The sequence below is a fragment of the Chrysochloris asiatica genome, unplaced genomic scaffold (genome assembly GCF_000296735.1).
Source record: "Chrysochloris asiatica unplaced genomic scaffold, ChrAsi1.0 scaffold00393, whole genome shotgun sequence".
NCBI classification, from domain to species: Eukaryota; Metazoa; Chordata; class Mammalia; order Afrosoricida; family Chrysochloridae; genus Chrysochloris; species Chrysochloris asiatica.
Window position 1 is genome coordinate 159,121 of NW_006408911.1, and position 13,918 is coordinate 173,038.

A 13,918-nucleotide genomic window follows, 5' to 3' on the forward strand; every position below is an offset into this window, starting at 1 on the left:
ACCTATAAAATATAAAAACTTTTAAAAAAACTAATAGAATTCTGAAGCCTCGGTAACAGCTACTCAACTACTTAAATAACTGACTATAACATGACTTTCATTTCCGGAAAAGCAGACAATGTAGCTTATTCACATACATGTGACATCTCCGTTTTAGGAGGAACAATTCTGTTTTAAAAACTAAACCAAATTGCTGATCATATCGCTTTTGGCCTTACCCGGGATATCCTGGATAGGTCGGATAGGGGGGTCCCTGGGCCTGTGGAAGGGGAGCTGACCCGGGGGTCTGTGACGGGGCTGATGCAGTCGGTCCAGTGGCCACTGGAGCTGGACCAGGAACTGGAGCATTAGCAGGAGCTCTATTTGCTGGAAGCACAGGAGGTGGAGGCCGCGCCGGAGGTTGGGGCTTAGTAGGCTGTAGGAAACAATCATATTTACCACAAAATGCTTCATGTTTCTCCAAATTGCCATTAATTAAAATAAGTAAGGACATATGAACAATTCTGGAATCCAACTAAATATATTCCTAAGTAGCATTCTTAAATGCTGGCATACTCTAGCAATTTAGCATTGTTGATAAATAATTCTCCAATCTGCAAATAACCTATAGCAAGTCCCCGTTTCCAGATCTTAATCATTTACCACTCATCACTGCTCCCACCAATGATTGGGACTCCACTCACACCCAACACCAAACTCTGTATATAAAAAAAATTTCAAACACCTAAAAACTTAAAAGAATAAATAGTACAATAAACAATCACATATCTATCAATTAAATAATTAACATTTTACTATGTTTATGTTTTCTAGTTATAATCATATGTTTACCTAGCTATAGATTTATTTGCTATTCGAACTATAACTACTTGAAATTAAGTCACAGACTTCTAAACTAACCATAAATACAATTCAGCACAAAAGTCCTAAGAATGCAGATATTTCCCTAAATGCACTTCAGCACAAAAGTCCTAAGCATGAAGATACTTCTATGTAATCATAACTCCATTTTCCCACTAAGAAGATTAACAATTATTCCCTGATATCACCAAGTAACCACTCCACACTCAAACTTCCCTATTTATCACAGTAAGATCAAGCCAGGTGCCTCATAGATGTGTCCAATTATTCCCAAGTGGCACTATTTAACTTGTTTTGTTAATGTTTTGCTGCAAATGAAAAGTTTCAAAGCCTTGTTTATATTCAGTACAAACGTTTCTAACAAGATTCATGAGTGATCTGTGCTGTTATTCATGTTGTTTCACATCAGGAGACACTCCGTGTTGACAATGATGGTCACATGATAAAGGCAGTAACCACTAGATCTCCTCCTGTAGAAGCCGGTTTGATCCTTAACAAAACAAGTTTCACCGATGTGAATCCCCATTTTAAAAAATGTACTTGTTTACTAACCGGCATGGTTCTTGGTGCTGGAGTTGGAGGAGTTGAGGCATGGCTTCCTGCTGGAGAAGACTGATACGTAGGCGTAGGAATTGAAGGAGCACTAGGTTCTCTGGCAATACTTTGTTGCAAGTCCCTTAATAAAGAAAAAAATATGTTGGAAATAAACACAATCAAAATCCCAAGACAGATATGAGACCACAAGGAGTCCTGGTGGCACACTGGTTACGCACTCAATGGCTAATCAAAGTCAGCACTTCTCAACCCACTAGAACTCCACAGTAGAAAAGACCTAGTATCTGCTCCCATAAAGATTACAGCTTAGGACTGGGATATCTGAAAGGGGTTCTAAAACTTGCCCAGTGAAATAGGCCTCTTGTGGAGCCTTTACAGTGTATAGGACCTTAGGTGGAATCCTGAGCCCCATCTAGAACCTTCTGAGGTGGGGCATTCCCACTAGAAAAGACAAGCAGACCAGCCTGGAACAGCTGGAGCAACAGAAGATACATCTTTAAAGAAAGAACATCAGGAGAAACCCAAACAAAAATGTCAGCATGACTGGCTACTACAAGAATAAGCAAGCTGTTTGCCGGCAAGCAATCAAATTCCTTCAGGACAAAGCCCCCTCTAAGACTGAAACTCAAAGGGAACACATGAGCAGGCACGTAAGCTCATGGTCTACTGGTGAGTGGAGGAGGGGGAAAGGAAGCAAGAAAGTAATGGGTTGAGTTCAACCACGTTTCACAGACTCCCGCTGACCTGGAGATGAGAAAGAGAAGAGGAACGGCTGACTGGGCCAACGTGTGGTGTGACCTGGGACACCTGAGCCTATGGACAAGGACATAGCCACAGAGGGCTAGAGGTGAGAATGAAGCATCCAGTTGATATGAAGTGAGAGGAGGTACACAAGAACACCCAAACTTGCAGATAATACCCATTTGACCTAGCCTCAATGGCACAGTAATCAGAACTCAACTAAAGGAAGATTTTTTTTTTTAAACCCACAATTTTTGATAAAGGAAACGAGGGTAAATTGCTACAATTTGATGAACTTGACCTAAACTCATGGAGGTAGTAACTGTAAATACCAACAGAGTGGGAAGGAGTCTTCACATCAAGTATCAATGCTATCCACTCTGTACACAAGGTAGATAGGGATGGGCAACTTACACACTGGTTACCTAAAATGAGGGAGCGATAAAGGCACAAAGTGACTGGCTTACAAGGTTTCAAGGAGAGAAATTTAATCTAAGAGTGTGTGGGGGAAGAAAGAGTCCCCACTGAATAGTTTTCATCTTGTCTAGGTGGGTCTGGTGAAAAGAGATGAGGGTAAGATTCTTATGATTTAATAGTGGAGTAATCGTTATGACGACTAATTAAGACTGTCACAACTGTAAAGGTAAAAGTATTATAACAAAAATGGGGGAGTAGTTAATTTACAGTCCAGAAACAAAGGACCACAGAACCATCAAGGGAGAAGAGCACAAGCAGTATGCAAGACATTATCCAGAGAAGCATGGGGACATGGAGAGAGGGAGCAGCTGAGGACTCTAGACTCATGGGAAGAGAGGGACTAAGAGCTGGCAGAATGTGCCTTTTGGAGGTGTAAATTATTTTAAATGCCTGAGTGTTTAAAAAAAAAAAAAAGAGCTGAAGTGAATAGAGAGGAACACTGTTAATTAATGGCACATGGAGGGGATTATTATAATCACTGTAATGAAACAAAGGTATATGATTTGTTCAAAGTAAACCTGATGATCTGCCCTGTAAACTTTCACTCAATCCACAATAAAACCTTAAAAGAAAAAAAGATTACAGCTTGGAAACCCTAAGGGGCAGTTCTACTCTGTCGTATAGGCCTCTATGAGTAAGAATTGACTCCCTTACCTGTATACGCTTGGTTTTATGTAATAACTGGTCTTTAAATTTTTTTTTTTTAATAGGAAACTAAGAAAATAATATGAGGATGAGTCAAATATTATCCGCACTCTGGCTGCAGAACTTATTTTAATCGACTTTTATTAAAGACAAATACATCATTTTTCTATATAATCTCCTTGCTTTTCAATACTTTGTCCATCTGTCAACAAGTTTTCATATTCCCTTATCTAAAAATGTTTTAGGCTGAGCTGCAAAACACAAATGCACCGTTGTCTTCACTTTTTCATCAGAGGTGAATCTTCGTTCTCAAAGAGCTGCTTTCAGGGGACCCAACAGGTGAAAGGCTGATGAATTAACATCAGGACTATAGAGAGGGTGCTTTAACACCTCAAAACAAGGTTTTTGCAGAGTGTTAACGGTGTGGGCAGAGGTGTATGGACATGCATTGCCATGCAAGAGCACGACACCCTTGGATAGAAGTCCTATGGGCTTAATCTGAAGTTTAGGCTTCAACTCTTCAGGGAGGATCTCATTATAATTAGTACTGTTGGTTATTGAACCTTTTTCCTGAGTGTTCCAATACTGGCCCCTGAGAATTCCAGACAACTGTAAGCATCAATTTTCCAGCTGATGGTTGACTGTAGAATTTTTATTTTGGTCAGAGACTGAGGATGTTTCCATTCCATACTCTGCCTTTAACTCTCAGATTCATAGTGATGAATCCATGTGTTGTCACAGCACAATTTTTTAAAATAAACCTTTACTTTCCTTCAAGTATTGGTCCGTGTAAATTTTGTTTGTAGATGTCCAAATTTTGTGTGTGCTCTTCCAGTTGTTCTGGTACCCATCTCCCACAAACTTTTCAAAACCCAAGTCCGTCATGGATTATTTCATAAGCAGCAACATGACTGCTTTGCAAATGATTTGTCACAGAATCCACTGTCACTCATGTACTCGACCGAATTTCACATGCAGGCTCAATGCTGTCATCATTCATGGACATGGATGGGTGTTTTAATATAACCGGAGTGCGGGTAATTTCTGACTCACCCTCATATTTTAAAATATCTACATTACTGTTCTGAATGAGAACTAACTTATTTTCTTCCTTCCTGTAGTAATAAAGTAATTTGTTATTCTATTTCTGGATCTATAAAGTTTTTTACAGATTATAGTTGGCAGGTCAAGTCAGAAACATGTCAAACTCTAAACTGAAAGTTTTAAAGGCTTGATTATATAAGGTTTAAGAGGAATTCGTAAGTGATGATGTTTTCTAAAAGAAGGCGTGTTGTGTGTAAAGAGGAATTTCCCAAGATACAAAACTTTTAAGAGCCTATCCAAAAGTTATCACAATTATTCAGTTACCTGCTGTATCTGCTGCTACACACTATCAAGTCAGTTCTAACTTACAACAATCCTGTCTAAGGTTTTCGAGGCTGCAAATCTTTATAGGAGTAGAAGGCCTTATCTTTCTCCCTCAGAGCAGCTGGTGGATTTGAACTGCTGATCTTATTATTAGCACCCCTACACATAATCCACTATGCTACCAAGGCTCTAAGAGTGATTTGCAATCTGTCATAAAATATCACTAAATAATACCTCTGACAAAAATGCATTCTTATGAAATATTGATCGCCTCACTGAACTAATCAATATACACAGAAAAGCCACGTATCATGCCACATCCCAAAATATTTAGAACAATGCTTGTTGTCCTGTGTACCAATTCTAACCAGCCATTTTGCCTTAGACAAGAAAATGACTTAAACCAAGAGTTGGCAAAATTTCTTATGTAAGGGGTCAGGTAATAAGTTATTTCAGATTTTTAGGGCATAGGGTCGCTTGTTCACAACTATTCCCAAGTCTGCCATTGTAGCATGAAAAGAGCCATAAACAATACAGGAAACAGCTATAAACAATACAGCTGTTGCAATAAAACTCTTTAGAAAAAGAAGTGATCAACAGAGTTCTGTATGTCGTTGCTAGTGTGCCACTGAGTTGACTCATAAGCTTTTCGAAGAGGTGGGGTTTGAATCACCAACCTCGGGATTAGCAGTTCAGCGCCACACCAGAACTTGTGTGTGTGTTTGTGGATGTGTGTGTGAGTGTATACACACACACACGCACTTTTTAATGTTAATGTTAAGAAAATATCCATCTAAATTCCTTATTTATTACCAGAGTATGAGGCATTTTCTCAAAAAAAATTTTCTCATCTATGTAGAGAATCCTGTGAAGTTTTCTCTCCTGAGAAGGAGCAATACTGAAGCAATCACTGCATTAGTGGAATAAACCTCCATTGGTTATGATTCTTATTTAACATACTGGTGAAAACTGCTGGAAATTATTGTATTTAGAACCTTTGCACCCATATTCATGAGGGATTGTTTTAAGCTTTGTCAGGGCTTGTTATCATTAAGATAATGCAGGGTTTTGTTGTTTGTTTCTAAAGCTCTTCTACAGCTGCTGCTGCTGCGCGCCATCCAGTAGATTCCAATCCACAGCACCTGTACAGAGTTTCTGAGGCTATATTGTTAAGTTACATCAAGTCAGTTCCGCCAGCATAGGGAAAGGAGCTCTGGTAGCGTAGTGGTTACGAATCGGGCTGCGAACCTTAAGGTCAGCGGTTCGAAACTACCAGCCACTCCGCGGGAGAAAGATGAGGCTTTCTACTCCCGTAAAGATTTACACCCTTGGAAACCCTGTACAGGGTCGCTATGGGTCGGACCCGACTCGATGGCACTTAACAACAACAACAACATAGGGTTTCCAAAGAGGAGCTGGTGGGTTTGAACTGCTGACATGCTGGTTCACAGTCTAGTGCTGATCCCACAGCACCACACCAGGAGTCCAGTAAAAGCATTTGAACCCTAGTGGCATAATGGGCAGCTAATCACAAGTTCAGCAGTTTGAATTCACCCGCAGTTCTACAAGAGAAAAGATGCTTTTTGCTACCGTAAAGATTTACAGTCTCAGAAACCCTACACAGGGTTTACTATGAATTAGGACCAACTCAATGATACATAACCACCACCACCACCAAAACCTTTGCAAAGCATTCTAATTATCTGCTTTTAAAAGGTTTGACAGAAATACTCTGTGAAAACAACTGGGTCTGCTCTTTCTTGGGGATGGACAGTATTCTGTGTTAACTTCTCCTTCCTCTACGGTGGTGGTGGTAGTTACCCTGCCGAATCTATTTCAACTCACAGCGACTCTGTATAGGGTTGACGATGCTGTAAATCTTGATGGGATCAGAAAACTTCCTCTCTCTCCCATGGAGTACCTGATAGATTCAAACTGCTGACTTTGCAGATACTAGTCCAACTCAACCGATTGCACTATCAGGTTTAAACATGGTCAAAGAAGTGAATGAAGGTCTGGTTGGCTGAAGGGCTCAAGAAGGGCTCATGACTACATTTCGCGGAGTCAGATCCAACTCACAGAGAACCTGTATGGGGTTTCCGAGGCTATTAAATCTTTACGGAAGCAGAAAGCCTCATCTTTCAACACGGAACTGCTGGTAGTTTTGAACTGCTGATCTTAGCAGCCTGACTCATAACCACTACCCTACCAGTTCCCTGTAAATTCTTCATGCTCTTTACTAAAGAACATATGACTTACATATCTGAAGGACCACTTGACTGGATATAAAATCTCTGCTCCTTATTTGCTTTTCTTAACAACAATCACTCCACTCTTCTAGAATTCTTTGTTACCATCCTAACATTTTTTCATGATTTTATAAAGTGGCTTGATCTGCCATTATTTTTGAAAAATAACTTACATGTCTAAGTGTTGATAATCTTGGTCATTTTTCCCTACCACAAGATAAAATCATTTCAACAAGGTTTCACTTAAGAAAAATTGTCCCGAGTAACACTAAACATTTGCCGAATGTTTCTTCTTTGAAATTTTAACTTTGCGCATCTCTGTAATCCTTTTAATGTCTTTTTTTCACTCACGTTTCATGTTGTTTTCCTCATTTCTATTCTCTCCGTTCCTAGGCCTTCTTCAGTGTCTATTCTCCTGTTTTACTCTTTCCTATTCATCTAATATCTGTGACAGTTTTGCAATTCTACTTCTTTTCTGAACTCCGACAACTCACATTTTATCACCTCTAATTTTCTCAGCATTTCTTCCCTGACTGATTACATTTCTGCGTATTATGACCTTTCTGTAAGAGAGGTGATTGTTGCCTTGTATGTTTTTTGGGGTTTTTTAGTTTCACAATAAAATGTATGGTAAAAAATTCATCTTCTATTAAATTTTATTTTTTTCTCACTTTCATAAATGTAGTAACTTCATATTAATGCTGTGTCAAATCCTTATTGATTATTCAATATATAAGGAATCATACATTCCTAACCCAATTTTTCTCACAAGGCTCCTTCAAAAGTGTTTTTGTTGACCTTTTGTGAACTATTTGCCTTGAATTTTCCATGTTTTCCATGTTTCCTCTACTTAAAGAATCCGCTTTTGCTACTGCAAAGTAAATGAATGGCATTTTCTGAGCTATGCCACTCAAGCTATTTTGTTATCATTGCTGTCATTTAACTGTACTTCCTACATCTATAGCTTCTGTCCCTTCTAAGTCTTTCATTCCCAGGTTATATGGCTACCTGTTTGCTGCTTTGCAAAATGCCCAAGAGAACTGGGAAGAAATTGCTATCTCACACTGCCAAAGAGTTCACCCCAAAAATTTCCACATGGTTTTTTAGAATAATAATGTCTTAACAACTGGATACAAAAAACAAACTTACTTTAAGAGTTCATCTCGTTCTGTCTTCCGTGCAAACACTATATCACTGCATTTGTTCTGAAACTTGACCAGGATTTCAGTCAGCTCATTGTAAAACTACAAGCAAAGAATAAAGACAGCAAACCTGAATAATTTTTAATCCAGGGAGGAACATCATCTAAAGATAATTTTCAATAGTAGTTAAGCAGAAGAACTGATACCCTCTTTATGAGGTAACAAAATCATACCCATTACCTAAGAATTCTGAAAGAAAATAAGGAGAAATAAAATCATTTAGAGAGAACATTTTAAACAAAAAGTAAATGGCAGCAAGTTAGATGTTTCATGAACTTGTTTCCAATTCTTATAAGAAATGTCAACTACTGTATAACTTCCTGAAGACACTTAAAGGCAAGGAGCTGATTTGCACATTCACTGCAGGAATGCAGGAATCACTGCAGATGCCCTTAGAAGACTTTCCAAAGGATCCCTGAAGAGAGATCTCAGCCTATCAATATGTAGTTGAAGCACCAAAAGCAACTGTGCATCCAAAAACTTTAAAAAAAGCATTTGCATGCCCCAAAACTTAGCCATAAAAGTAAACATAAACATTTCCCTAAACTTCTATAACGAGCAAGTCAAAAGAATACCTAAAACATATTTAGCAAGTAAGCACCCTGATACCCAAGCAGGTCTTCAATCTACCACCATCCAAACCACCAGCTTAGAACTAAAAGTCATGCCCTGCCTTCCCCACAACAGAGCAGCTCTGATTGTTCCCACTCCCACATCATTCACAGGTCAGCTTCCTTGCCTTCAGACATCTCTGCACCCATTCCTGCTACCCTAGAATCCTACACTGCAGCACCCCTTTTCTGCCTGGTGAAATATACAAGAGTTCATGTGAAATGTTACCACCTTCATTAAAATTTCGCTAATCTCCTTGATAGATTTAAAAAGGATTAAACCTAATAAAACCAGAGGCTGAAAACACCAATTAACTTCCCCAAACCCATAATGTCACATCTATTAGTAGTTAACTACTTTATTTTATGTACTTCATACCTTTGTGCCTTCCTTCAAATGAGCTACAAGCTCAACAAAGTTGTCATAAGCTGTAGCTAAATTTTTCAAAACTTCTTCTCTTAAATTAGCTTCATTGTTAGATTGTTTCATTTTCGAAAATTCCTGGTGAGAAACCTTATTAAAAGAAAGATTTATATTTATATTTACATTTACTTATAAAATTAGTATGTTGAAAAACACTTTTAGATACCTTTTCCAACTATGAAAATCATACATGATTGTATTCAGCAAATACTAGAAACACTTAACACATTATTTCCTCCAGAGAAGCACACAGCTTGAAATCTTTCCATAAAGTAAAAATCTCACAAATCCAGCAGGTATGAAAACAACCAATAATGATTACAGATGAATAAATTAATAATTATTAATTACTCATAACACTTTGAAAAAATGAAATGGGAATGTTTAAATTCTGCATATTTACTAAAAGCACAAAATTTTCAAGTACAGTTAGTATAAATTACTTACTATTTTAAGTACAAATACTGATTAGCTTCTAACATCTGTTATTTAGCTTTGCATTATTTTCAAGAAAGGATTAAAGCTTAAGTATAGTACAACATAATTGCAGGTAATTATAATCCTAACTTTGATTTCCCTCTCACACAGCTAAAAAAGCACACAAAGCTTTTAGAAACATGAGCAACCCAAAATGTTGCTTAGTAATATGCAACATTTTAGCCACAGAAAGGTGGCTTTCTTTCAGAGATTTTAAAACTAACATTCCAAGTTAAAGTCTGCAAAATACAGATGTACCATGTTGTTGTTGTTAAGTGCCATCGAGTCGGTTCCGACCCATAGCGACAGGGGTTTCTGAGGGTGTAAATCTTTACGGGAGTAGAAAGCCTTATCTTTCTTCCGCAGAGCAGCTGGTAGTTTTGAACTGCTGACCTTAAGGTTCGCAGCCCGATTCATAACCACTACGCTACCAGATGTACCATATTGCTCCTTTAATTATACTTACAGATCCTATGTCATTTTCCTAAAGAGACAAAAGTTTAGTCCATGCTGATTCTTTATATAATTTTTCAAAATAAAAATTTACCTGAATATTTTTAAGCAGTCCTTCCTGTTTTTTTAAAGATTCCTGGACTTTAGTTGTAAGGCCTCCATAGATTCGATCCAGTTCAGTAACAGAAAGAGCTTCTTCATTTATAACACCATCTTGAGCCAGAGCAGTCAAAAATTTGCTTGTCATGTCAAAATTCACTGATTTCAGTTCATTCTCCAGACCCTCTCTTTCCTTCTTCACTTCATCAAGATTCATCAATAGGGATTTTAAGACATTTACAACCTAAACAATTAGAAACCTTACTTTAATTGCAAACCAAACAAACAAATTTCAAGAATAGAATAATGTAAAAAGAAGTTTGCCCAGGGTTAGAGAGGCGGCTTTTAGATAACCACATGGAAATTGCACATCAGATAGATTTATGCAGACACAGACACTGTACACCTTCACTGGACTCAGATTACAGCAATGAGAACAGCAATAAGGTAACAATACAGAAAGAGCTACTATTTGCTAAGCATTTATTATGTGTCAGGCACATAATAAATAATAAATGGATTCCTTACAACACCCGACAAACCAAAACCAAACACACTGTCATGGAGTCAATTCCAATTCAGAGAAACCCAACAGGGCCAACTAGAAATGCTCCATAGGTTTGGTTTCCAAGGCTAGAAATTTGGCAGGAGCAGACAGTCTCACCTTTCTCCCTCTGAGCAGCTGATGGGTTTGAACTGCCGACCCTGCAGTTAACAGCCCAACACTTACCCTACAGAGTATATTAACTGTGTTTCAAAGATAGGGAAATTGAGTCTCATAAAAATTAACATGCTCAAGACGATGCAACTACTAAGGGGCAGAGGTAAAATCTTCTATCAAATATTAAATACAGCAGTATTCATGTTATACATCTGAGACGTTCTTTGTTTTGCTTTTTTCCCTCAAAGAACCTGCTGTATCTCCAACACAATGAATACTGTGAGGAGAAGTGGGTATCACCACTGTACAAAGAAAAAAGTATCCCTTTCTATGGGCAGACTCAGATCTCATTAGAACCACATTTAAGCCAGATGAGCATAAACTAAACTTTAGACCTTATTTGACTAAAAGATGCACAGCCACAATCAACGATCCTGTAAGTATTCAATGTTGTTGTTATTAAATGCCATCGAGTCAATTCCGACTCAGAGTTACTCTGTATAGGATTTCCAAGGAGCAGCTGGTAGGTCTGAACTGCCAACCTTGTATCCTATAGCAGCACACCAGGACTCCCAAGTATTTAATATTAACACCTGTAAACATAAATTACTAACAGTCTACAAAATTTTCACTAACACATTTCAATATCTACATTCAGATGCCCTAATACACTAAAGACAAATAAACAGTAGTCCCCTACACAATAAAAGGAGTCCTGGTGTGGCGCTGTGGGCTAATGTGTCAGACTGCAAAGTCGTTTGAACTGCAAGGTTGGTGGTTCAAGCTCACCAGCTGCTCCTTGCAAACCCTATACAGAGTCGCTATGGGTCAGAATCAACAACGGCACTTAACAACAACAACACAATAAAAGGAAAAACCAGCCTTACCATCAAGTTTTGAACTTTAAAAAAAGTACTAGCTATTACACTTCAATAATCAACAATTCAAATGCCCCATTATTTTGCCATAAAATTTGGCTAAAACTACTATGACAACTATCAGAAATAGCTGTGATAAACACAAATATACATTTATTGATAAAAGCACATGATGAATAAATTTATAGAGCACCGAAAAAATATTACCGTATCAAAATGATCTCTGTAGCGTAGTGGTTACGAATCGGCTGCTAACCTAAGGGTCAGCAGTTCAAAACTACCAGCTGTTCTGCGGAGAAAGATGAGGCTTTCTGCTCCCATAAAGATTTACAACCTCAGAAACCCTGTACAGGGTTGCTATGAGTCGGAACCAACTCCACAGCACATAACCACCACCACCACATCAAGTCTAACTTCAATAAAATAACTTCAATAAGTCTTTTCCCCTATGTGAACCCAGTTTGTACTAAATAGCAGCTGCTGGCATTGTAGGATAAGCAATGGACTGGTAACTTCAAGGTCAGCAGTGTGAATTCTGCTATCTACCGTAGGGGAAAAGATTCTGCTCCCATAAAGATTTACCTCCTGTACAGGGTTGCTATGAGTTGGAACTGACTCGATGGCCGTTGAGTATTGACTTTAATAAATTATCAACAAATCAGTGCATAATTCTGACTTTCTTTGGTGGTGGTTATGTGCCATGGAGTTGGTTCCGACTCATTGCAACCCTGTACGGGGTTTCCAAGGCTGTAAATCTTTACGGGAGCAGAAAGCCTCATCTTTCTCCCGCGGAACAGCTGGTAGTTTCGGACTGCTGACCTTACGGTTCACAGCCCGATTCGTAACCACTACGCTACCAGAGCTCCTTTGCTTAGCCTAAACCATTTTTGCTTTCCTATTAAAAGTTAAATCAAAGTATATAAGCTATCTAAAATCTGAGTCATAGACACCTAAAAGAAAAAGGGAATATTAGATTTTTTTTTCTAAAATAAAGAACTAGAAAATTATTGTTTTTCTTTGAGTCTCTACACCTCTATTCTTCACAAATTAATTTTCTAATCATTTTCCTTTTCTCTCCATTGTACCAAATTCATATTCCTTTTCCCATTAGGTTCTCCTCTTTAGAATCTCTGAATCTGCCCAGCATCTGCAGCTATGGTCCACTGAACCTCCATATTACCTCTGGTAGTTTTCTCTGAGCACACTCACTCACTCAATCTTTCTTGGATCCTACATGTTCACCTTTTCTACCTGCCTATTCTGTCTTCATAATGTGCCAATTTTTAAGAAGTATAAGAGAACAGCTCTAAATACTAAAAGAAGGAATTATTTCATTGTTTAAATCTCCACAGCATACTATCTATACATTCCCTGTGGCACTTTTAATTTCCACCACATACTATAGTTATCCCTGCTATGTCTCATCTACTTTTTTACCAAAAACCTAACCCATTGCCATTGAGATGATGCCAAATCACAGCAAACCTATACTACAGAGTAGAAACTGTGCCTAGGGTTTTCAAGGCATATAGATGCATACTGCCACACCTTCCTCCCAGAGTGGCAGGTGGGTTCAAATCACTAATCTTTTGGTTAATAGCCTACCGCTTTAACAACTGTGCCACCAGGCGTCCTTTGAACACAGTGGATCATAAATTGAAGGTAAAGACTGTGCCCGATTCATTTGTTACTTTTTCAAAGCACCTAGCGTAATATCTTACAAAGAGCAGATACTGAATTAATCTTTGATGAATAGAAATGTTTCTGTAGAAACACAAGGGAAGAACAACAGTGTTAACTTACAGGATCATTCCAAGAAATTCACCCTTTTAAGGAAGTCTTAGCTTTACGTAGTATTTCTGTCCCTTTGGCTTATCTCAGGATCTCTAACTTACCACTGTAATACAGTGGCCAACCACTAAACAATACTTGCACTTTCCTCCTTTTGTTGTTGTTGTTAAGTGCTGTCAATTCGGTTCCTACTCATAGAAACCCTGTATAGGTTTGAACTGCTGACCTTGTGGTTCGCAATACAGTGCTGACCCTACAGCTCCATGCCAGGACTTTCTAAATCACATGTCCCACTGTTGATTTTTTCCATCCTGTCTCAATTAGAAATAACATGATGACGTTATCCATTTATGAAAATGCAAACTTGTCAAATTTTCCCTTCAAAAGCACGCCTAGTAGTATATGCTAGAAGGTAGCATGCCCCAT

The 13,918-nt window shown here is 38.3% G+C and overlaps 1 protein-coding gene across 2 annotated transcripts in view; it reads right to left on the bottom strand.

Annotated features, from left to right (window-relative positions):
- The window catches only part of PDCD6IP (programmed cell death 6 interacting protein), an 85,253-nt gene that overhangs the window by 2,944 nt on the left and 68,391 nt on the right, over nucleotides 1-13,918 (bottom strand). For both annotated transcript variants that reach the window (XM_006876588.1, XM_006876587.1), the window contains exons 13-17: nucleotides 10,158-10,406; nucleotides 9,089-9,223; nucleotides 8,046-8,140; nucleotides 1,414-1,537; nucleotides 219-415 (exon numbers count right to left, since the gene is read on the bottom strand). In XM_006876588.1, the coding sequence (XP_006876650.1) occupies nucleotides 219-415; nucleotides 1,414-1,537; nucleotides 8,046-8,140; nucleotides 9,089-9,223; nucleotides 10,158-10,406 (800 nt within the window). The remainder of the gene's footprint in view (nucleotides 1-218; nucleotides 416-1,413; nucleotides 1,538-8,045; nucleotides 8,141-9,088; nucleotides 9,224-10,157; nucleotides 10,407-13,918) is intronic.